Source organism: Phodopus roborovskii, unplaced genomic scaffold (assembly GCF_943737965.1).
Source record: "Phodopus roborovskii unplaced genomic scaffold, PHOROB, whole genome shotgun sequence".
In the NCBI taxonomy this organism is placed as follows: Eukaryota; Metazoa; Chordata; class Mammalia; order Rodentia; family Cricetidae; genus Phodopus; species Phodopus roborovskii.
This window is the reverse complement of record NW_026126485.1, coordinates 15,727,079-15,750,986: the sequence shown is the minus strand read 5'-3', so window position 1 is coordinate 15,750,986 and position 23,908 is coordinate 15,727,079. Positions and strand designations below refer to the sequence as shown.

At 41.2% G+C, this 23,908-nt stretch overlaps 1 protein-coding gene across 6 annotated transcripts in view; it reads right to left on the bottom strand.

The window, feature by feature from the left end:
• Celf2 (CUGBP Elav-like family member 2) overlaps positions 1-23,908 on the bottom strand; it is an 802,630-nt gene that overhangs the window by 491,622 nt on the left and 287,100 nt on the right. Inside the window, exon 1 of one of the 6 annotated variants that reach the window (XM_051194849.1) lies at positions 10,124-10,293. The exons of 4 other annotated variants lie outside the window; for them this stretch is intronic. In XM_051194849.1, the coding sequence (XP_051050806.1) occupies positions 10,124-10,176 (53 nt within the window). In that variant the 5' untranslated portion in view covers positions 10,177-10,293. Of the gene's footprint in view, positions 1-10,123; positions 10,294-23,908 lie in introns of those variants that run through there. One more of the 6 variants, XM_051194854.1, reaches the window with a different exon arrangement.

Below are 23,908 nucleotides of genomic sequence, written 5' to 3'. Positions count from 1 at the left end.
GGCTGGCTTCAGGAAACTTAACAATGCATGTCCCATGCAGCTATGATGACCATAATGGTGTCAGGGAACTTCTTTGCAAAGGCTCAGCAGCATTGCTTACAAATCAGAAACTTAAACAAGGGCAACATCTTTCCACTTCACAAAGTCTCCTACTTTGCTCACCAGGAAACGGGAGGAAAGAGTTAGCACCACTTCCATGGGCCTCTAGCAATTCTTTCTGGCTCAGACATTTGTGTCTCTATAAGAATGAAAAAGTAGCACCACGGAAACCACAAAATGGAGTTCTATAGCCATGGTTAAGAGAACACCTGCAACCTGAATTGATTGTGATAGTCTTCCCCGCAGGACTAGTCACATGATTGCTAATGTCAGCCAGTGAGTGTCAGCACAACTCTTCCCTACAACAGCTGATTTACATTAGAGCACTACTTCAGACAAGGAACATCCAAAAACAGATTTGTAGTTCAGTCCAACAGCTCTACAGAAGGATTGGGAATAAAAGGGCCTTGAAAGAAAATGAGGATCAATAGAAAGAGAATTGCTTTGCTGGGAGAAAAACTCGAATGTGTAGGAAATAGATTCACAGTATCACTCAGAGATGGGATTCATGATCCAGGGGGAAGGTGCTTCTGTTCTACCCAACATTGATCATACAATTTTATAGATGGGAGATTGTTAGTTACAATCTGGTTCAATTTCTCACTTCAGAAATGAGGAACGCATGGGTGTCCATCCACATATTGGCTTAGAAAAATATGGAAGCCGTCACACAAAGAATGCACGTAGGTTGGATAAAGTGGCTCAGCCAGTGAAAGCACTTGCAGTGAGCAAGCCTGATGACCCCAGTTTGATCCTTGGAACCCAGGCAGTAGAGAGAACTAACTCTGAAAACTTGTCCTCTGACTCCACATATGCACCATGATACACACATGCACACACACAGAAACACACACACACTCACACTCAGTCCATATGTATGTATGTACACAATAAATAAATATTTTAAGATGCAGATAGACAAAACGACAACTCATGAATTGCATATCATCAGCCTTGGGAATTTCTATCATAATAACAGAACATATAGGTGTATGTATGTGCAATACAAAGTAGAAAATATGCATATATCAGTACATTTGGGGATCAAGGTTTAGATTCAGCTAGAAAAAGAGAATCTTCTGGTTAGGCATGGTATTTAATGAGAGGTTCTAAGGCAAAATTAGGTAATGCCAAGCCTAGTTTCCAAGGACAGACTCAGGAAATGCTAGGGATGACCCAAGACATATTTTCTGTCTTTGCAAATTATGTAGTTTGGTGACATGAAGGGCATCCCCCTAACACAATACTTAGAGAAGAGAGTCCTTTATCTCTGAGATCCCTTCTACCTTTAGTCTACTAAAACTAAGATGGAAGATAAGTACATGATGGCAGATAGAAGTATGCACACAATTATTCTACAGCAGGTGATTCTTAGCATCTGGGACTTCCTGCCTAAAACAGTTATCTGGGGAGAAGAGATGGGGACAGGGCACATTACTCTTTCTAGTTGCCTGTTGAAAGGCATTCTCTGACCAGACTCTCTGTGAGCCCTCATTGTTTACCCACTCCACCATGGCTGATAAACACAACAGATTCACTTCGAGCCCTGTTGTCTACTCCTTACCCCCCACTAAAAGACTTGAATACTTATGTGGTTTCTAATAGTTTAAGAACACATTTCTGTGTTCTTAAACTCCTGTTAAACTTACTGTTTGGGAAAGCTCAAACAGCATACAAAAGTAATGTTGAGGTCCAGCCACTATCTGATCACAGGGGGGCTTACAGCTTGATGACCATCTATGTTCCTGGAAAACATGTTTTTTCTATAACCCAATAATCCTGAAAGACCAGAAAACCTTGTTTTCTTAATTCAGAGATTAGGAAAGTTAGCGATCTTGCCTTTCAGTGTCTGAGAGACACTAGCCAGAGATTTCTGCTCTGAGACACAGCTGGCCGGATCTGGGATGTACATTCACACTGGCAAAACCTTTGTAATTTTCCACTCTCCTGAGTCTCTGAGGCCGTGATCACCAACCCCACACTTAACTCCATCACTGTCCTGTCAAAATGCTCAGTCCCCCTACAGAAGTCAAAGTACAGTTGATGCTGGATTTCTGGGTGCCCTTCTGTATTGCAAGAGCAGACTGCTGCTTAAAAACTGTAGAAGAAACTGCAGGCCAGCCTACTCAAGTCTCAGTCACCCTACCCATGTGCAGCAGGCACTTCCTCCCTGAGCCAAGCCTCCCTCTATGCTCAGAGACTACTGAAGAAGACACCTGACCAGAGACACCAATGAGGGATTATGTAGTATAGCCAGCCACCTGCGCCAATGGGACTTTGGGAGGGGGTATAAAGGCTGGACTAACTTCCTTAATAAATGTGCTACTCACTGACTCCCAATGCCAGAGTCATTGGTGCTGTGTCTTCTCACCCTCTCCCCCAAGGGGTATCTGAGCAGGGTCACCCACAAACAGTGTCCTTAATCAAATTTGTGTCTGGCTTTACTTGTCACTGACAGTCATTCTGCAGAGATACCTCAGACCTGGATATGGCAGTGCTCGACCCTTGGATGGGACAAGTGGATATGTGCACAGAAAGCCCTGCCACATCACCATGGGCTTGCTCCTCTGGGTGAGTCTTTCTCTGGATCCAGATGTCCCTTGGAGCACAGTGAAGAGAGATTTCATGCTCAGGATTCTGAGTGTAAGCTGGGAGGATAGGTTAGTTTGGGGCAGCTTCCTGCAGGAACATCATGAGCTGAATGAAGGTCTTCCTGCCTAGATACTTGTTTCCAATGGGGTTCTACTCCGTAAGCCTAGATAGAGATGGAGTTATTACTGTGTTTCTCTTCCTGGCTCCATACAAGTCCTCTTTTGTTCTACTTGATTCTTCTCATCATACAGAAACTTCCCAGCCTATCCTATGAAACTCCCCCTCCTTCTCTGCATCCTTGGGCACACCTTTTTCAAGCCGCTACCTCCTTTACTCCTCTCTTCAGCTTGCCTACCCCCCAAGTCTCCTTTCCATCCAACACTCCACTTCCATCAGTTTCTGGGACTTTAGGTCTTGACAGAGAGACAGGACACCCCTTCCCCCAAGAACAAATACTTCTCAAAAGAAATCTAATAGCATTAAAATCAAATATTTAGTGCACAGTGCCCTCAAGATTTTTCACCCAAGGAAAAGAGGGTAGAGCTTCCTCTACAGATACCCATGTTATTTACCACCATCCAGAGCAGGCTGACTTTAAGTGTCTTATCCAGTTTGGATACACATAAAAGGCAGAGAGTAGAGAAGACTGGCATCTCTTATGTAAACGATTTAGTTCTGCACTATTGCACTTGTAACTGACTCATGAAACAAAAATATTTGTGTGCTTCAGGGTAAGTGACTAAGTTGTTCTGTGCACCATGTCCCTCAAAGGTGATAATGCCACTACCCACTTCAGAGGCTTGTTCTAAGGATATTGTGAGAGTGTAATGCTTAGCATAAGGCCTGAAACAAAGCAAGAACCAAGAGTTTTCCTAGTGGTTTGCAACTTGTGGGTCAAGACCCCTTTGGGGCCACCCATGTATCAGATATTTACATTACAATTCATAACAGTAGCAAAATTTACAGTTACCAAGTAGCAATGAAATAATTTTATGATCGGGGTCACCACAACATGAGGAAGTGTATAAAAGGGTCTGGGTATTAGGAAGGCTGAAAACCATTGTAATATCCTCAAAGGAGATGAACTCGTTGTCATCAGATGGCCAGTAGACCTCTTCCCCTCAAGGTTCTCAGTTTCTACAGACCCTCCCAAGATAGCCTGTAATATGAACTGAAAAGCATCTCCACATGGATGTGTTAAAGCTCACACAGCAGGCTCTCCTACGTATATTTGGAATTTATCTCGGAAGGCTTCTCAGACTTGTGGAAAGGAAATATATACCGAACAAACCAGAGGACAATGAAAAAGAAAGGTGCATGTCAAGGTCTGGTGTGCTTTTTTCCATCAACATGTGCTGTTCTCATTAATGGGAATTTCTCCCATACTCAGTAAGGAACAGGCGAAGCTTGTTTTGTTAGCACTTTCAGGCACATCCAAATATTTAAGGGTTATGGCAAACTACATTTTTCTACAGACTCTTACCATCTTTGTGAGATAAATGCTCGTGACTTCAAACATGCTTGACCTTGGAACCCAGGCTCCTTAAAGTTTTCCCTATTAATAGGGAAATTTATTAATTCACATTTTCATATAGGATTTGAAGTCATCTTTCCAGTTATCTCTCCAAACCACTTCTGTTTTCTTATTGGCCACATCTTCAAGTCTCCGTGATAGATGAGAGCCATGTGCCAAATCTGATTCCCTACTTTTTGTAAATAAAGTTTTATTGGCTCACAGTAAATCTATCTTGTTTACATTTTATCAGTGGCCATTATGACACCACAATAGCAGTGCTGAGTCATGACAGTAATTGTACAGCCAGGAAACCTTTTTTACTACTGGCCTTTTATAGGAAGAGTTTGTTAACTTCTATTCCAGATCACTCACTTGTCTAGAAAGAACAGACTCCATTTGATAAACAGGCCTGTTAGACTCTGTCAGACTGAAATTTTCCATGATATCCTAATCAGATATTTTGCTTGCTAATCCAGAACTACCACAAGCTGGAATTGGGAACCCTTCACTCGCTCACTCATCTATCCATCCATCTATGTGTCTGTCCTTCACTGATTATCAAAATTCCAAACAATCATAAAAAAACAGTGGAGTCACAGTGTGAGCAAAATACACAAAGTCTCTGGCCATATAGAGTACATAGTTCAACCATTCATGATTTACTCAGTCACTGCTCAAAACAGCAAGAGAATATTTTAGACACTGAGTATACAGCAATTAAACCTACAATTATACACTCTAGTGAAGGAGGAAGAGACAACAACTAATCAAATACATATGAAATTAGCAGGGCTTTGGCAGTGCTATGATAAGAATATGGGTGGAAACATGAAATATTAGTATTTTTATCAGTAAAAAGTAGTTGAATATTGAAAATTTCCCTGTTTGGGAAATAAACTGTACAGTACCTTCTAGATGACTAGGGTGGGAGTTGGGAGAGGCCTCACTGAAATGACTGTCCTGCTAATAGCTAAAGAGAAATTGCCAGGTAGGGGGAATCAGTAACTAATGCTATTAAGGCCCATGTAAGTTTGGCTGTTGTGTGAGAAAGACAAAGATCAGAGTTGGCGCATAAAGAAGAGCTGGGAAAGAGGGAAGAAAGGTAGCTGGAGAGGTTGACACACAGGTCCAGTTAGATAGGGGCAGGAGGAGGATACTGGCTTTTCTCCTAGGAAAGTCACAGGGTCTGATGGATGGCTTTGGGAATGTTTGCATTACACACTTGAGTGCAAAAACAGACAAAAAGGAAAGAATTGAAGCAGCGATACAAGGCAGGAAGAAGCCCTGGCAAAGAGAGGTCCAGAAGAGGAAGTCCACAGGAGCTGGGAAGTGATTGGATGTAAATTAAGATTGAAAACAAAGGACTAGGCAATGCTCCCTACTTATCTTATTTGAATACCAGGATGGGTTTTGGTGTGCTTCAGAAACCTACAGAGGAGGAAAAGGAGGTCAAAGGGTCCCTGATAGAGAAAGTTTGCAGCCTGCTCAGCTTCAGACATCTGAACATCTCATGATAGACTCTGCTGAGATTCTAGGTTGACCTGTCTCAGGTTGTGTGAGGACACATGGGGACAGAAATGCAGGTGAGGGACAAAATCTCTCAGTGAGAGGTATGAATGAGAATGATGTAAAGCCTGGCCCAATAGTGAGTCTATGACTTCTAGTCCCTTCACCTCAAGCACTCAATTCCCTCATCTTGAAATGGGAACAATAAATGGAATTCTTTTAAGACCCTCTGCCAGAGGAAATACAGGGGTGTGGCCACTGGAGGAGAGGCCAAATGTTTAGCATTCTATTCCCTGTTCAGTTTCTTTTTCTATTAACCTTCTTTTTATTTTTCAGTACCCACAAACAGTAAATCTTATAGTAGTCATACTGCTGCCAGGCTAGTTGATTTTCTTTCACTCATAGTCCTACTACATATTTTTTCTTCTTCTGTATAGAGAGGACCCTTTTTCTTGAGTTTGTATTTTTCATTTTTGTGTGTATGAAGTTGTAGAGTCTGTGCTTTCCCAAAGGTCAAAAGGAAGTCTCGGGGTTGGAAGTTGGTGTGTCTTTTGGTAGAAGTATGTTTCTTTTGTGTCCTTGAGGTAGAGAGAAATGAAAAGAGCCAATAGCACTACCCTTGCTCTTGACTTTGCCATGTGACAAACATGGCCCTAGGAGGGAGTATTACAGCTATAAAGTTCTGCAGGGGGATCCATGACCTACAATAATGATTTGTTAGTCACCAAAAGATTTTTGAAGATATACACAAGCAATCTTTCATTTTCAGGTCCTATCTTACAATACTCAGTGGTGGCACACACACCTAACAATCCTCTCTTCCAATCACTTTCTAGGAGCAGCAGCTGCAACAGGACTCCAGGCCACACTAGTGATCAAGCACCTAAAAACCTGTCTGCTTTCTGATGTGCTGTTGATGTCAAGGGTAAGGGCTCTACTCAACTGATGATAGGCAAAGGCAGAAGCTGCTCTTTACTGGAATGGGGTCTTAATACCCAATCTCTGTGGATTTTTAAAGCATCTGTTGACAAAGCTCTTACCACAAACCACCAAGAACAGCATTGGTGCTTGCACCTTGTGCATCTGTCTCCTAGGTTACCCATTGCTGTTGTTAGGTTCAGTCTTTGCTTTTCCTAAACATTATAAACAGAGAATTACTATAGATGAGTAAACAGGTCAGTCAATCAAAATAACCAACTAGGGAATTTGGAGCAAGAGTTTAGTCAGGAAATGCTTGCTGTATCAGCCTGAAGACCTGAATTTGGTTTGGACGAGCAATGGCCCCCACAGGCTCAGGTATTTGAACACTCAACCCCTACTTGGTGGCACTATTTGAGGTTATGGAACCTTTAAGAAATTGAACCTTGCTGGAGGAAACACATCTCAGGGAGTGGGTTTTGAAGCTTTTGTAGCCTCACTCCATTTCCTGAGCTCTCACACTGCTTCCTGTATACAAGTAAAATGTGATCAGCCAACTTCCTGCTCCTGCTCACAAGTCATGCCTTTATTGTCACGATGGACTCTATCCTTCTAGAACTACAAGTCAAACTAAAACCTTCTTCCTTTACAAAACTTTGCTAGGATATTTGACCACAGCAACAGAAAAGTAACGAATGCATCCCAGTTAAGTAGGGGAAGGCCTGATATGGTGGTGAACTTATTCCTAGTACGGAGAAGGTAGAGAAAGGTAGATCCATGGGGTTTACTGACTAGCCAGCTTATTGACACCCTGTGTATAAAAACCAAGGTGGACAGCACCTGAAGCATGATACTCAAAGCTTTCTGTGGGCCTCTACATGCATATGACACACATACATACAGTTACCTGCATATGCATGTGCACCCTCACACATGAATACATACTAGATAAGCATTCCCCCTGATTAGCCCAAAGTATGCTTTACAGTAAGCAACTGGGAAATATAAATGAAATCAATATATCCAACCACTTTATAATTTCTTGCCTTGGAAAAGGACTCTACATAGTTAATGTGTCACCTACTAAGAGATGTGTATAGAATGAACCTCACTGGAGTCAAGGCATCCACATAAAAATATTTATCTTTCCCAGGTCCAAATCTTTGCAGCTTCGCTTACTCTAACCACAAAATACATTTCACTTATATAAGGTACACATTGATGAGGCAGGCATCATCCCCAGCGTTTTAAATAGGTCATGATGGGAACACTATTTTACAAGGCCTTTGAAGGATTGAATTTTCAAAGCATGTCATCATAGCCACACCCATTTCTAAAGCCAGAGCCCTCCCCCCATCTACTTGTGCCGCAATATTAAGTTAATCACCGAAAAAGAAGTCTTTGAAAGCACTCTTAAGATACCTTTCAGTTTTAGAAATAGGTTAGTTTTCAGGGAAAGAAAAGGCAAATGAAACTTATTCCAGCATTTACGCCATGAGAAGATTAACAGAAATGCTCTGCTGCATCCCAATTAAAAACAAAGTTCAAGGGGCCAGTGAGATGGCTCAGTAAGTAAGGGCACTCACTGACAGGCCTGAAGGACCCAAGTTTGATCCCAGAAACCACATGCTACAAGGAGAGAACCAACTCTTGTAAGTTGCCTTTTGAGCTCCACATAAATACACTGTGGCTCTCTCTCTCTCTGTATACCACATGCATATGCATACAAATACAAATAAAGAAACAGATATAATTTTTTAAGAATTAAATTTAACCATACAAACAAAAGAATTAACCAAAAGACCAATAAAGTAAAATTTTTCATTGAGAAATCCTGGAATTTACTTAATAAAATTAAAAAGCTATACATGTAAAGTGTTCACCATGTTATTATCAATACAAGCCAAGGCCTGGAAATAATATAAATATTCAACAAACAAGATAACCAGTGCTGCACTTGGCCATTAAAGCCACAGCGATGATCAATGGCCTCGAACACGGATATGTTATAATTGGAAAATATTATGAAATAGCACATAATTATATGATGTGCAATGCACATAAACAGTAAAATTCTAGAATGTAAGATTCAGGACTAAAGGGCAGAGCACTAAGTCTGGCAAACTGAGCTTGATAGCTAGATTCCATGTAAAGGTGGAAAACTGTCTCCATACAAGATATGCTCTGATTGACACATGTAGGCTATGGCATGTGCCACTCTCTACCCTCCCCCATCTCACCCTAAAGAAAATAAACAAGTAGGTAATAAGAAGTGATGCTGTAAGTGGAAAAAGAAAGGAAGATGGCCATTGGCTTATTTTTATTTGTTCTTGCTTATAAACACTGTTTTAAAAGTAATAAAACCAGATAAACTCACAAGAGGAAAATAAAACGCCAGATAACACAAGGCAAAGGTCAATAGGCAGGTTCCCCAGTCATGTGCACACTTCTAGTCATCTGTATTCTGTGCTTGGCTTCTGGTCCCCAAAACCAAGTTTTGGGGAAGGTATTTGGAAAAACATGAACACTGAGTGGACCGACTTTTAATAATAATAAAAACACCTCTGAATTTCACATTGCTAAAATCTGTCCCAAATGCTTTCCCTTGGAAATGCCACTTACATTTAAGTTAAATCCATCAATTGGTTGTGGATCAGGTTTCAAGTTTTGGTGTGAAGAGGTTGGAGGTCACAGGTCACTTTCTCCATTTTTATTAATCATCTATTTATTTTTTGAGATAGGGTTTTAGTCTGGCTTTGAATTCAAGTTGTAGCCAAGGATGACTTTGAACTCCTGTGACTACTTCCTGAGTGCAGGGGTTATTAACCGTGGACCACCATGCTGGGTTCACACCCTTCTGTGGATCAAACCCAGGATCTATGTTACTTTCCAGCCCCAGTATTGAGAGACAGAGAGAGAGAGAGAGAGAGAGAGAGAGAGAGAGAGAGAGAGAGAGAGAGAGAGAGAGAGAACAACTGAGTTTGTGTATAGCAACTTTTCCAAAATTGACCTGGGAGTTGAGGTGAGGGGAGAATTCACAAGAGTGACACACATTTCTTTGGACTCTTCAAGTGTGAGCAATAATGATACATTTTTTTTTTTTTTAAAGTTTAATCTTCTGTGTGAAGTCCCAGAAAGCCCACCATTCAGGGCCCCCTGAAACAATAATTAAGTATGGGGTATGGGGACTCATTTCTGAGCCAGCCAGCATTGGGAGTGAGCACTGACATAACTGAATTCTCATGCAGAAAGCTTGCGTGCTCTCCTCCCCTGCAGGGAAACTTGACAATACTTTCAATGTGCCTGCCTTGTCCGGCTGCTTAAAGTTGTTGTCTGTGTCAGAACCCAGTATTCCTCTGGCCATGTTGGCTTGTCACTTAAACCCCAACGCAGGCATTTCAGGGAACAGCCAGGCTCTCCTCAGCTGGTGGGGGTGGGCAGGAGTGGGCCTTGAACTGAAATAGCGCGGGAGAGAAAGCGAAGCAGGCCTACCTTAACGCTTTCCAGCCTCTCAGGGAGTCCAAGTCAGAGATTAGGGAAACCATTGTCTGAGAGCAGCGGAAGGAAGGAAGGCAATCGCAGAGCAGAGGTCCCTGGACAGGGTGACAGGGATGCAGCAGCAGAGGCGGCTTCTGGGCTCAGACTGGAGCAGCAGCGCCCAGCAGCGTGGTTCTTCCTCCTCCCAGGACTGATAAGCGCTTGTCCTGGCTTCTCTCCACCCCCTGAATCAATCTCGTGCTCTATTACTTCCCAGACTGGTTCCAGCTCTCCACACCACCCTTCAAAGCCCCTGTAATCTGCTCCAACTGATCAAATTTGACCTTTTTTGTAGCCCACTTTATTCCAACCACAGTTCTCAGTTAAATCTCTCTTTATTAACTCCGTGCTCCTCGGCTTTCTTTTGGAACAAACACAGCTCAAGCCTGAAGCTTCCAGACTTTAGGAGCAATCATTTACAGATTACTGTGGGCTGTAGCCTTCTCCTCCTTTGGGGGTCTTCTCCTGCCTCCGAGATTTCCTTTCATATTCCCTTTAGAAGGCTGGTTAGACTGTTTGCTTCTTCTCTCTCCCGCTTTGGTTCTGGGACACTGATACCTGGCTTTGAGCTTCCCTCGGAGGCTGTAACTGCATTACTGCTAGGATTTGTTTTTTAAAAAATAATCCGGAGCCACGCTGTAACAAGCTCAAATTTACTGTGTTTTCTGGCATCCACTTCCTACAGTATTTCCATCTACTGCCCCCACCACATTCCTTTCTCTCTCATTATATTTAAATAACAAGAAGAGGGAAATGCACAATCACTCTAAACATGAAGTGAAAATGTCAGAGTGTCTTACCAACCTGTGCCTTTTGTCCTCTATTTAAAACCAAACAAAGAGAGTGTGAGATGGCCCACTTGGTAAGGACTCTTCGCTTTTTGCCAAGCCTTTGTTTGGTTCCTGGAACCCCCATGGTGTAAGGAGAGAAGTGAGTTTTGCAAGCTGTCCTCTGGCCTCCACACAAATGTTGTGGCGCCCCCCACCCCCCGCCACACACACACACACACTCTCACAAACTACACACATATCACACACACACACACACACACACACACACACACACACACACACACACACACACCACTAAAAGCAAACGCCCTTAACGCCCTTGCAGTAAGCATCTGAACCAGGCACAGTTTTCTGTCTGTAGTTCCTGGCTTACCCTTCTGTACTGACAGGGTGAAGGATTTCTTTCTTAGTACATAGAATTCTTATTTTCTTAAGTACTGCCTCCTGGGCTTGGGCTGTCTTGTCTGGGGGATGTTGGCTTTTGCTAATGCTTTTCAGCAGCTATGGCAGGACCTCTTCTTCCTGTCACCTGTCCTCCCAGGATCCAGGAGTCAGACAACCTTGAAATCATCCAGTCCCAGCTCTCAGACTGTCAACGTTTTTGTTTGAGCCATGAGCCGTGTAAGCTTTATGTGAATCCTTCTTTTATGTCAAGTGCCCCCCTTTTTCTGACTCTAATTTTAAAAAGAAAATCTTAGATCATTACCATACATGGAGAATCAGCTCCAACGAAGCAATCTCCCTTGTGCTTAGAGAGCAGATGGAGGTCCTCACAGTGGCCTCTCATCTTTGCTGAAAAGCAAGTTTAGAGGCTGGGATGTAGGTCAGTGACACAGCTGCAGAGTTCTTGACTATTACAAGTGAGGTCCAGGGTTTGAATCCTCACAGCACCACAAAAGAAGGGGGTTTAGGGCTAATAGGTACACATTCCACAAGCAAAGGCATCCCTCAAAGGAGTATGTGATGTGACATAATTCAGTGAGCATTCTGGAATGCCTTTCTGCTTAAGCTGGTGGCCTGGGGGAAGGAGGTTGGTGGGCTTTACAATGTCTTCGAGTTTCTTGCCTCTTGGGTAGAACTCATCAAAAAATAAAGCAAAATGAGAGAGAGAGAGAGAGAGAGAGAGAGAGAGAGAGAGAGAGAGAGAGAGAGGAGAGAGGGAATGAGAAAATGAAAATATCTTGAAAATACTGTGGTTTTCAGTTCTTCCAGAGAGAAAAATATAGAACTTGCTTTTGGGAGTCGCTGTTCTTATTGTTAAAAGTTCTAGCCTCTCTTCTGTTTCCTTCCTTCTCCTCTCTCCACCCCAGCTCTTAAAATAGTTAATCCTCAATGTAGAGTTACTTTCTCTCACAGTCATAAATACCCTCTAATGGCTGTGAATGACACTCTTCAAAAGTGCAACTATCTTTGTGCTAAAATTAAAAGTCAATTTCATACCTTGTAAAAAAAAAAAATCATTGCCTCTCTGGGGCTTCATGCTTCTATATGGGCTGTTTGTGCCATCCCAGGGTGAAGCTGGGGCCATGTCATAAGCATGTGTAAACATTTACATAACGCTTTTAATCCCCAAGTGCTTTACCCAATGTAGCTAATAGCAGTAGCCTTCGTATGGAGTCCCCTCCAAAAGGCTGCGAGTGCTGAGATAATTAATAAAGTGCTTTTTCCTTTAGAAAGTTATCAAGAGAAAAACAAAAGATTATCATGAAATAGTTCCTGCAATTATAATGACATCATCCTTTTCTCATTAGCCCACTGTACCACAGGGACCCAGGTCTGGGGAAGGGAGAGCAATGAGGCCTTAACACTTGGTTTCAGGGTTAATGGGAGCAAAAATGGGGGAAGAGACTTGGCTTTGGACCAAAGGACAAATGGATAAGCACCATCCTAAGTTGCAAAAATAATTGATTTTGTTTTGTTTTTCTCAGACAGGGCCTCACTATAATCAAGTTTGCCCACATACTCTCTTGCCCACATATTTCTCCTGCCTCAGCCTCCCAAGTGCAAAGATTAGAGGCATCAGTTGCCATGCCAGAGAAAATGGTACTTGTGAGCAGTGAGACCTGTTAAAGGCAGTGAGTAGAACCTTTCAAACAAAACCTTGCATCAAGACCTAAAGAACTGAAGCAGCCAAAGTCTGTTTCAAAGTAGAGAGCTGGGTCTGATCTTTCCTTGTGTTGGCTAACAGGTTTATGAGAGCAGGCACCAGCATCTTCTTTCTGATATAAATGAGAGTTCTGGGGCGCGAAGAAATTAAGCAGCTGGCTTGATCCCCAAGCACTGTGTTTAGCAGTTATATCTACAAGTCCATCAGGGCAATGGCAGACCTGCACTCCTTCCCTCTCAGCTTGACACTCAGGCAGAGCTTTTCCCTCTCACTCCCAAGCTGCCAGAGTTCAGAACATCATTTGAAACCCATTTCTTGGAAGCATTTATATGTAAGGGAGAGCAATTAATAAGATCAATTAAAGATGCATTGAACTCTAAATGCACTAAGTATTTTGTTTTGAATTTTAAGGTTCAATTATCTCATGTAATATATAATCATTTTGTACTTTTAATTGAGGCAAGTTTACGTTTTAGCTTATTCTTCTATTTCTGCTATACTGAATGCTCATACCAAATGTGTTGAGTTTCTCTTCTGCTCTTTTATGTTGTCTTTTGAGATGTAGCCCTCTATGTGGTACAGGCTGGCCTTGAATTCTCAGTGATTCTTTTATCTCAGCCTCTAAGTGCTAAGACAAAATAGAGCAATCTGCTAATTCTTAGGCCATCAGAATTATACATTTACCATCAGCTCTGAGTATGCTTACCCAACAAACAAAAACACTGCCTTGTTCAGATTTGAGCCAGTTACTTATCTGGAACACAGCAAGCCAACAATAAACATTCTATTCTCAGAAGAAAAATGCTAAGTTCAGCCTTGAAAAACTATATTTTTCCTCTGTATCACTGTGTGAATTTCTGTGAAGCTTCTTTTTTGTCTTATTGTTCTCAATTTTGATGCAGTGACTCCTCTACATGAAATTATTTTGTTGCTTTGGTTTCAGAAAGTTTCACTGTGTGGCTCAGGCTGCCCTTGAACTCTTGAGTTTTCTGCCTTGCCTGCTGAATGCTGGGATTGCAGGCATGTATCATCAAGCCTGGCTGTCATTGTTTGGTTTTCTGGTTTTTGTTTGTTTGTTTTGTTTTTTGGTTCTTTTTTGTTTGTTTGTTTGCAGATAGGGTAAAATTAGTGACTTTGTATTGTTAGCACCAGTAAGACAAAGCCTTCCTTCTTCATACAACTAAGGTCTCTGTGAATTCTTCATACAGCTAACATCTGTCTCTGTGGAACCCTTCCTTTTTCTTCTTCTCCTCCTCCTTCTTCTCCTTCTGTTTCTTCAGATAAAGCATAAAAATGAAACTATAATCCAAATTCTGAGCAAAAAGGAAATTCACTTTTTCTGTCTCCTGAATCCAGGCAAGCAAAGTCCTAGGAGCCTGTTCTCTGGGCGACAGTTACGTGGGAAGCAGAGAGAAGTACAGAGTCCTAAGCAGGAGACAGCCATAGTTCAGGAGTCTGCACTATGCAGCAGGCCTCTGTTGAGAGCAACATGGAAATGCTAATCTCAGGGTCGATGTCAGCCAGCAAGCAGAGCAATCCCTGGTTTTGTGGCACCCTGGATGGCTTTCCGGTGGCTAAACATGTATCATTGAAGCTAAAGGCAAAACACTGGAAAGTCAACAAACATGTCAGAGGAGTAGGAAACACCTGATGCATGAGGCAAACAAATGAAGAAAAAGCATTTACCACCAACTATAAGTTAAACTAGCACCTAACAAGGGCTCAGAAAGATAGACACAAGGTCTCAGCATGGCTCTGTCTTGCCAATGTTTAGGTTCCTGGTGGTCAAGAATTATTTAGTTTAGTGTGTTTGCATGTGTGTGTATGTGTGCATATATGTGTGTACTTGATCCATTGTGGTACTGCAGAGGTCAGAGAACAATTTTCAGTGTTTGTCTCAGGTACCCTCTCTCTGTTGTTTGAAAAAAAGGACACTCAGTGGCCTGGAAGTTTGCCAAAGCAGATGAGGTTAACCATCCCAGGAGCTTCTGCCTCCCATCTTGCATTTGCTTGTATTACAGGCAGGTGTTGCAAGGCTTGGGGTTTCCTATGGGTGCTGGGGTTGGGGGTCTGAACTTAGGTCTTCATGCTTATGGGTCAGGTGTTTTATCAAGAGAACCATTTTCTCAGCCCATGAATTTCACTTTAAATGTACTTTGTACAAAAAAGAAATACACATTTTTATGTCTTTTGTCTTTTCGTTCTTTGTTTTTAACTCTCTCTCAGTCTCTGTCTCTCTGTCTCTCTCTCTTTGTGTGTGTGTGTGTATTATGTACTTGGTGCTTGCCTGTGAGTGTGTGTATATAGGCACTTGTGTGGTACAAATAGAGGCCAGAGAAGACCATCTAGTGTCTTTTTATTTACACACTATTGCCTAGGTAGAGGGTCTTTCAGTGAATCGGAAGATCCAGTTTTAACAGGCTAGCCAGTGAGTTCTCTGCCAGGGTTATAGGCATGCAGGACAATTTGTGTGGCTGACAAGGACTTGAACTTAGGTTCTCATGTTTGCACCCCACCATTCCCCTGACACTGCTTTTATTTATTTATGTATTTGTTTTTATTTATTCTAAAAGTTCTTTTCCATTTCTGAGAAAGTATAATTTCTACCTAGGCACCAGATTTTTCTTAAAGTTTCCTTATTTTTGTTTTAGAAAATCTTGCTTCTCTCCTACTTGTTTCCTGTTCAGCTACTTCCTGACAGACTCTAAAGGTTCGTGTGTTCCAGTCTTCCTTTCCTTCCTAGCTGCCAGATCTCACCTTCTCCTCAAATGGCTGAGCGCCTTCTCTGACGGATGTGGAATGACTAGCTGGAAATGTGTCCTGCTGCTGGAAGAGAAGACTTCCTGGGCTTGAGGATGTGTGAAAGTTTTTAAGATGACAGATGAAAGGAGCTGAGAAACTTGCATGCTTCTCCTTGACCCTGGAAAGTCCTATAAAGCTCTACAAATTTTTTTATGGCACACCAAACCTGGAACCCACAGCTTGGAAACCAAGACAGACCAGGGTAGCCAGAGAGAAAACAGGGTGCTTGGATTGTGCTATATTTCAGAGAAACAGCAAATCATATTTTATTATGACCATGTCCTTGAATACTGTGTATACTAAAATTTTTATATTATTTTATTATATGTAATTAATAACAATATAATAATATATAAATAAACACACTATTTTATTTTATATATATATATGTGTGTGTGTATATACACACATATATATATATATTCTTCAATTGAGAGCCCTGTGTTTTCATTTATGGGATTTGGCAATCACACACCAGACTTTTTTCAAATAAAAATACTAGCATCACTGTCAGTGTTAGCTGTTATTTATGGAGGTCTGTAATGGCTTTCTTGATGTTACTGATAAGGCATTGAAATATATTTAATAATTTTAAATCATATTCTTGAAGCTTTCTATTGTATTTGAATACCAAACACATCGTATTACAAGCCCCACACAGAAACCCCACTCTGGGGTGTTTTTGACCAAAGCAGTAATTTAAGAACAAACAACAACAAGAGAGACAGAGAGAGAGAGAGAGAGAGAGAGAGAGAGAGAGAGAGAGAGAGAGAGAAAGAATCAGTAAACAGGGCTGCTGTATTTTCCTGCTTTCAGTTCAATCTCTTGTTCCCAATAGCCAGCACAGGAAGGGTTAACCATTAGTCTTCAGTTACATAAAATGTTCATTGTAGATATCTTCACTTAATGGTATCTATAGAGACAAACTTCCCAAGACAGCTTTTTTTTTTCTTCTTCTTCTTTTAGATAAAGGAATGCCACTTTAATGGAATTCCAAGTGCTTTCGTGTTTTACTTGCAACATCTGATGCTCTGAAAAGCCCAGGAACAAAGATAACGTGTTTTGGTGCTTCGTCAAAGACTGAAGAATCGCTATTCCAGGACACTTTAAACTTAAAAAAAAAAAAAAAAAACCCTGAAAGATTTCTAAACAGACAGCTTCAAAACCTGTTGGGAGTAGTGGAAGGCCCCTGTACAATAACTCAGGGTCCACACATATTTATTGGTGTGTTTTCCACTGGGCTTGGCTCTTCCTTTAAAGATTGGGAAGGAATGCTGTTTCTCATTCGGATTCTTGTTCAGCTGCAAGGGAGAGCAAAGTGGAGTGAAGTCAGGAGAGGGAGGTTGGGTCTTTGCCAGACATATTTGAAAAGTGAGAAAGAAGGGAGATGGAGGGGACTCACACCCAGCCGGCTGCTTTGCATGCCATTCAGAGGAATCAGAGGCCAAATTCAGTCCATCCAGGAGGCAAAAAATATTGGAGCTTTGGTTAACTCCTGAGCTGCCAGGGCAGATGCAATGTTCTAACTCCCAGCCTATCTTTGTTAACGCTCATGTTTTACAGCAATAGGCACAAAGAGACATTCAAAAGAGAGATGTATTGTTCAGTCTCCCTGTCATGGGCCAGGGAGTGAAGCCTGAATATTGATCTCCCAATCTCTTCCTTTTGTTTTGCTTTGTGTTAAAGGTGGCATCACATTTTTCTGGGTTTGTGCTTAAAGACTCAACTCTTTGCCAGTTTAAAGAGGGAAATCTGAGTTTCACTGGAAAGCCAAACACACTTGCCAAGTTGCCTGTCAATGACACAATGCCAATTTCTGTTCCAGGACTGCCTCGCCTGGAACATTGCCCCTGGATACCAAGAGGAGGAGGCAAGCCCTCCACCAATGCCACAGAGGGAAATGGAGTTAAAGTGTGCAACATGTGTAGCCAGAGTCCGAGATCTAAGCAGCTGTTCACATGCTCATTTCCCTTAAGGTAGAAACCACAGCAAACAAACTATATGCCGACTGTAGAAAGCTTTTATTTAGCAACCAAAGGATATCTCTTTCCATCCAGACATTATCAGGTTTGTCTATCACACCAGGCAGGGAATCCCACTGTGATAAAGGATGACCTTTTATCTTTCTCTTCTGTTTTGCTTTCTGAAAGTTCCAATATGTGGCAGATCAATACTTTTGTAAAGTAAAATATAACTGAATTACTGAACAAAAAGCAAATTCATACAAGAATGAAACCCATCCTTCAAGAAGAAAATTATATTTATTGCCATAAAACTATTATGCCAAATTGCTATACATTTACAAGCCCTTCATTTTCATTGCTGTAAAATATAACAACCAATCCATAGATACTTTTGATATGTTTTCAACTCTACAAAGAGACTGGTAAGACCTGTTCAGCAGCAAGGGTCCATGGGTAGAGCTGTCTACTGAGCAGGTATAGGATCTTCATGGAGCTCTCTTAGTCTGTAAGGCTGGCTCTAGCTTCACACCTCTTTTTCAGATGAAAGTGTAGCACAGAGACTGTAAATGATGTTCGTGGTTAATACTCCAGGGGAGCGTGACTCCAGCCAGCTGCTTGTCCACCAGAAAAGGGCATCTTCTACTGACAGTCAGAAACGTGTTGTAAATGTAATTCAAGTGAACAATTTATAGGAAGAGCAACGTGATTTTAAAAAATCCTTTTCCATTAACATAGGTAATTCACAGACCAAGCCAGGAGGAAGGAGCCAGACATTTGCTATTAGAGCAATGGAAGCTCATTGTTAGCTTCTCCCTGACTAAAGCATCTCATGATTTGGTGCTCTGAGCCACATAACTAACACAGCATAATGGCCACCTGCCTGCAATAATATTGTGACTTAAACACAAATGTCTTTCATAGGCATTTGCTTTACGTACTTGGTCTCCAGTTAGTGGTATTGTCTGGGGAGGTTCTGGAACCTTAAGGAGGTAGAATCTTCTTGGAGGAGGAAGTGCATCCCTGGGGCTGAGCTTTGTGGGTGTATAACCTGGACTCACTTCATACTGAAAGGAAAATTAGTATCAGGCAGTGTGAACAGTTAACTACAGAAGTAAAACCACAGAAAATTGTAGAAAAACACAGGAGTGGCAATTTCTAACTCTGCTTTCAAGTAAAAGCAATTACAAAGGGAATTCTTCAATAAGAAGCAATTATTAAAAACAGAAAGAGGGAGACTCAGTTTGCTTTAAGAGTGTGACCCCTGTAAGGTCAGCCACTCTCCAGGGTAGGCTCCATACCCCAGAGTATTTGCACAGTGAAAATTGGACCTGATGGCGTTTGAGAGAGGAAAAGAGAGCCAGACAGAGGGCAGGGGTGGATAGGTAGATAAGAGGTAAATATGGGAGGAGCTGTGGTGGGCCTAAATGAGATCAAATAAGTTGTATGAAATTCTCAAAGCATAAATGAGAATGCTGTTTGTGAAAAAAAGAAAACTTTATGTCCTTTGAGTATTTCAAAATCTATTTACCAAGATTATATATGCCATTCAAATATGAAAGATCAATTAAGGAACAAATACCCATCTATGAAAGAATAAAACTCACAGATATGATGATGGGAAAATATGTGTAAAAAGCAAACCAGGAAAAATATGTAAAGATGAAGAAATCCAGATAGAAATAGCATAGGAAGGCTCAAAGAAATGAAGTTAGAATAAACAAGGCATATCATTTGGCTCATTGAACTGGAAGACACCTCAAAGAGGGCATATGGACTAGGGAAAGAGACACAAAGAAATAATACCTTTAAGAGGTCCATGATGAGCTGTGATTGTCATCAGGCAAGCAATTCATTTTAAAAACCTTATAAAACTTATCCTTTTGAAATAGGTGTGCCGTGAGACCTTCATAGAGTGGCTGGGTATACTGGTGTATATTGTTGAGTTATCAAGGAATCTTGGACATCCAACAAGATGCATTACATAAATATCTAGGTTTATACATAAAATGTTATATCTATGCAATGGGATAGTGTGACACCACTAAAAAAGAGATTTTGACGGGATAACATCGAAAGACTTTAAAAATGAAATAAACAACATAGGCAGTTAGGTGTTATAGACAATGTGGCAATAGCATTTCATCTCACTACCAAGAATTTTATATGTAATCACCCCAATTTACAGAGAAGTACCAGAGGGTAAGAAGGGGAGGTGCTCATTAAAAGACGTCAGTCTTCCATTTTATTTTATTTCATTTTTTTCTAGAAACAGCTTTATTGGCCTACATTCTCTTTTTTTGCAGGCTTTTCTCTCCACATCTCCTGTATTTTCTCCAACTCATACTGAAGACCAGACACAGGGAAATAGGGAAATGCTAGCTAGCTAGTATAGCAGCAGTGTGCTGGCTAAAGTGTTACTTTGTGTAATGTAGGAGGGCATCCCCTATTCAGATAGGTATGGCCTTTCCTATGGAAAAGAAAGCTTTTAAGGTGTGAGCCAGCTCTCCCATGCCATCTCTTCCATGTAGGCTCTGATGGTCACTTTACAAAAAGGGACCAAAACTGAAAAAGGAATGAGGCCACTGAGAACTGTACTCAATTTAGGAAGAAAAAGAATGTAACGGGCACAGCTGATTGAGAGCAACAATAAAAACAACTGGCAGAAACCACAAAGCCCTCTCTTTATGTGCAGACAAAGAATGCTTTTCACAAAGCTCAAAACCCATTAATTACAGGATCCCTGCTGGGCATTGCACTCATCTTGACTCCCCTCCCCCTCCCATGGCCTCATGAGGCTTCCTGGGACATGAGCTAGCTTGACATCTCTCTCTTGATAAAATATAATTGTTCTTTACGGGAATTGGGAAAACAGTGAAGAAATTGGATTTTTTTTTTTTTACTTTTAACCAGCTTCTGTTTTTCAACTTTGTTTTTTAAAGAAGATTTGCTTATTTTTATCATTTTTAATTTACACGTTTTTTTTTTTTTTTGATCTGTATGTGCACCATGTGCATACATTGCCTAAGGAAGCCAGAAGAGGGCATCAGATCTGGAATTAGAGTTACAGATGGTTGTGAACCATTGCGTAGGTGCTGAGAACCGAGCCTAATTCTCTGTAAGAACAGCAAGTGCTGAGGCAGCCCTCCAGGCTCTTTGTTTTATTTTACTATGAAGCATGTTCTGTTTTTAAACGGCTGAGTTGTAGTACAGTTGGTAGAACACTTGCCTAGCATTAACGAAGCTCTGGTTCGATCCCCAGCACCACATAGACTGGAGATGGCAGTTTATACCTATATTCCACAGCAGCTGAGAGCTGTGGAAAACACCAGGGTCACATGCTTATGGCCACCCTAGGCTTCATGAAAGATCGTGTCTCAAAACCATACCAACTAATAAAATCAAAAGATAAAATGAAAATCAATTCATTACATAGCACAAAAAATCCCCTATACCTTTGCTATTAGTCTAGCACTATGGACTAGAAAGTATTATACTTGGTTTTTCAGAGAAAGGCTTGATCTAACCTTTAAAGTAAGATTTTTTTTTCTTCTGTTGTGTATGTGATATCAGACCTTAAGGGCTTTCTTCCTGCTGAAACACTGAAAAGTGAGAATTCTGATTTCTTGCTGACAATGTTTAAATGAATATGCCAGTTTATAATTAGAAATGCAGGGAGGGAGGACTTTTTATAACTGAATATTTAACACGTATTAAAGTTATCACAAATCCACACAGTTCTTATCCCATTTAATCTATGCCTTCTCTCTACAAGGCTTATCTGCTTGTAAATTGGAAATTTCGTTTCTGAAGTGTTGAATTCCCCATGAAGGCAAGTATTTGGATGACTCCTCTATGGCTCTTATTTCAATCTTTCCTTTGTGTGTGTCTATGTTTCTATTTTTTCTTTGTTTTATTAACAAAAATATAGCTGGGGATGGTGAGCATATCTGTAATCCTAGCAGTGGGAAAGCAAAAGCAGGAATAGGAAAGTCCTAGGTCAGCCTTCATTGCATAGTGACACCTGTCTGAAAACAAAACAACAGACAAAATAATCTGTACACCTTAATACTTATAGGTAACTAGTAATTGCAAGGAGTAGGCTGCAAATATTTCCTTCAGAGGCAAGAGGGATTGTTTACACCCACTGTGCTTTGATTTTTCTTTTTCACTAAGCTTAACTCTAGATACATTTTGTTCTTCTTCCTCTCTAGGGAAATGGCAGACCACCTGGTCACTATGGCAACATGCTTCCTCGTTTCTCCATCCCTTTCTCTACTTCTCTGAACTTCCTGCAAATAACAAGAAGCCACTTGTTTTCTGTTAATGACTTCCATTCTTTGGGTTGAATCACATCATACAGAAAACTTGTAATAGGGATGGGGAAACAGCTCAGTCAATGGAGTGCTTGCCTCATAAGCATCAGGACCTAAGTTCAATTTCCAAAAACTGCTGAAAAACAAAAAACAACAAACAAACAAGTGAACAAACCAAACCCCCAAGTGGACATGCTCATAATCTCAGTGCTGAGTAGTCAGAGGAGAGGAGGGTAGATAATCTGGGCTCACTGCTAGTCAGCTTAGCCTGCTTGGCAAGTTCCAGGCTAGTATAAGACCCTGTCTCAAAAAGAAAGGTAGGCAGGTGGCACCTGAGAAACAGTACTCAAGGTTGTCCTCCACAGGGGCACATCTGCACATACATCTATCCACATAAGCACAAACACACACACACACACACACACACAGACAGAGAGAGAGAGAGAGAGAGAGAGAGAGAGAGAGAGAGAGAGAGAGAGAGAGAGAGAGAGAGAGAGAGAGAGAGAGAGAGAAACTTCATTTGAAAATGATTGGTCCTTTATTAGAATTTTTCTTCAGAGAGGTCATAATGGAAGCCTTTTTACCATGCACAAATAATTATTTATTTTATCATTTTTTAATTTTAAAACCATCCTTTTTCTCATTTTTCATACCAATCCCAGTTCCCACTCCCTCCCCTCCTCCTGCTCCCTCACCTTTCCACCCATATCCCTTCCTATGGGGAGTCAACAAAGTCTGACAAATCACTTTGAGATAGGACCAAGGCTTTCCTCCCATATCTAGGCTGAGCAAGGTATCCCTCCAAAGAGAATGGCTCTAAAAAGCCAGTTCAAGCACTAGAGATAAATCCTGGTTCCACTGCCTTTGGCCCCACAGACTGCCCAAGCCACACAACTGTCACTCACATTCAGAGGGCCTAGTTTGGTCCTATGTAGGTTCCCTGCTGTCAGTAGGAATCAGTGAGCTCAGAGTAGCTCAGGTCAGCTGTTTCTGTGGGTATCCCCAAAATGACCTTGGTCTCTTTTCTCATATTATCACTTCTCCCACTCTTCAGCTGGACTCTGGAAGCTCAGTCCAGTGCTTAGGTGTGGATCTGGAGACCTAATTTATAAGAAGCTGCCTAGTATGGAGGCATAGGTCATCATTGTCGATTCCAGTAGATGCTCCCCACTAAAAATTTCTAGGTTTGAAGGAATCTCTGTTCATGCTAGCATTCTGAAATTATGAAGTGTGACGAGCTAGCATTGGTTTAAAAAAATGCCAACACAAAAGCTGAGCCGTTAGATTGTGGAGCAGTGATGAAGCAACTTCGAGGGGAGAACCCTGAAAATTGATCTTTTTCTCAATTCCAGTGATGCAATATATTTTATTAACTATAATCACCATGCTGTTAAATGGGTCTCTTAAGCCTATTCTTCAGTTTATATAACAGTTTTGATCCTTTGGCCAGTGTTTTGGCAATCCCTTACTTTCTCCCTATTCCCTATTCCTACCCTGGGGGAATTCCTGCTTCTATGAAATTATCTTTGTAAAATCCATATGTAAGTGACATCATGTGGAATGTCTTACTTCATTTAATACAATGATCTCCAGGTTTACCTATGCTACAGATGACAGGTTTCCATGCCTTTTAGGGATAGATACTATTCTGTTGTACATGCACATCTCACATCTATCTATTCATTCACATGAAGGAATTTAGGTTGTGAGATGATTTATATTGAATGTCAACCAGATAGAATTCAGAATCATCCTGGAGGACT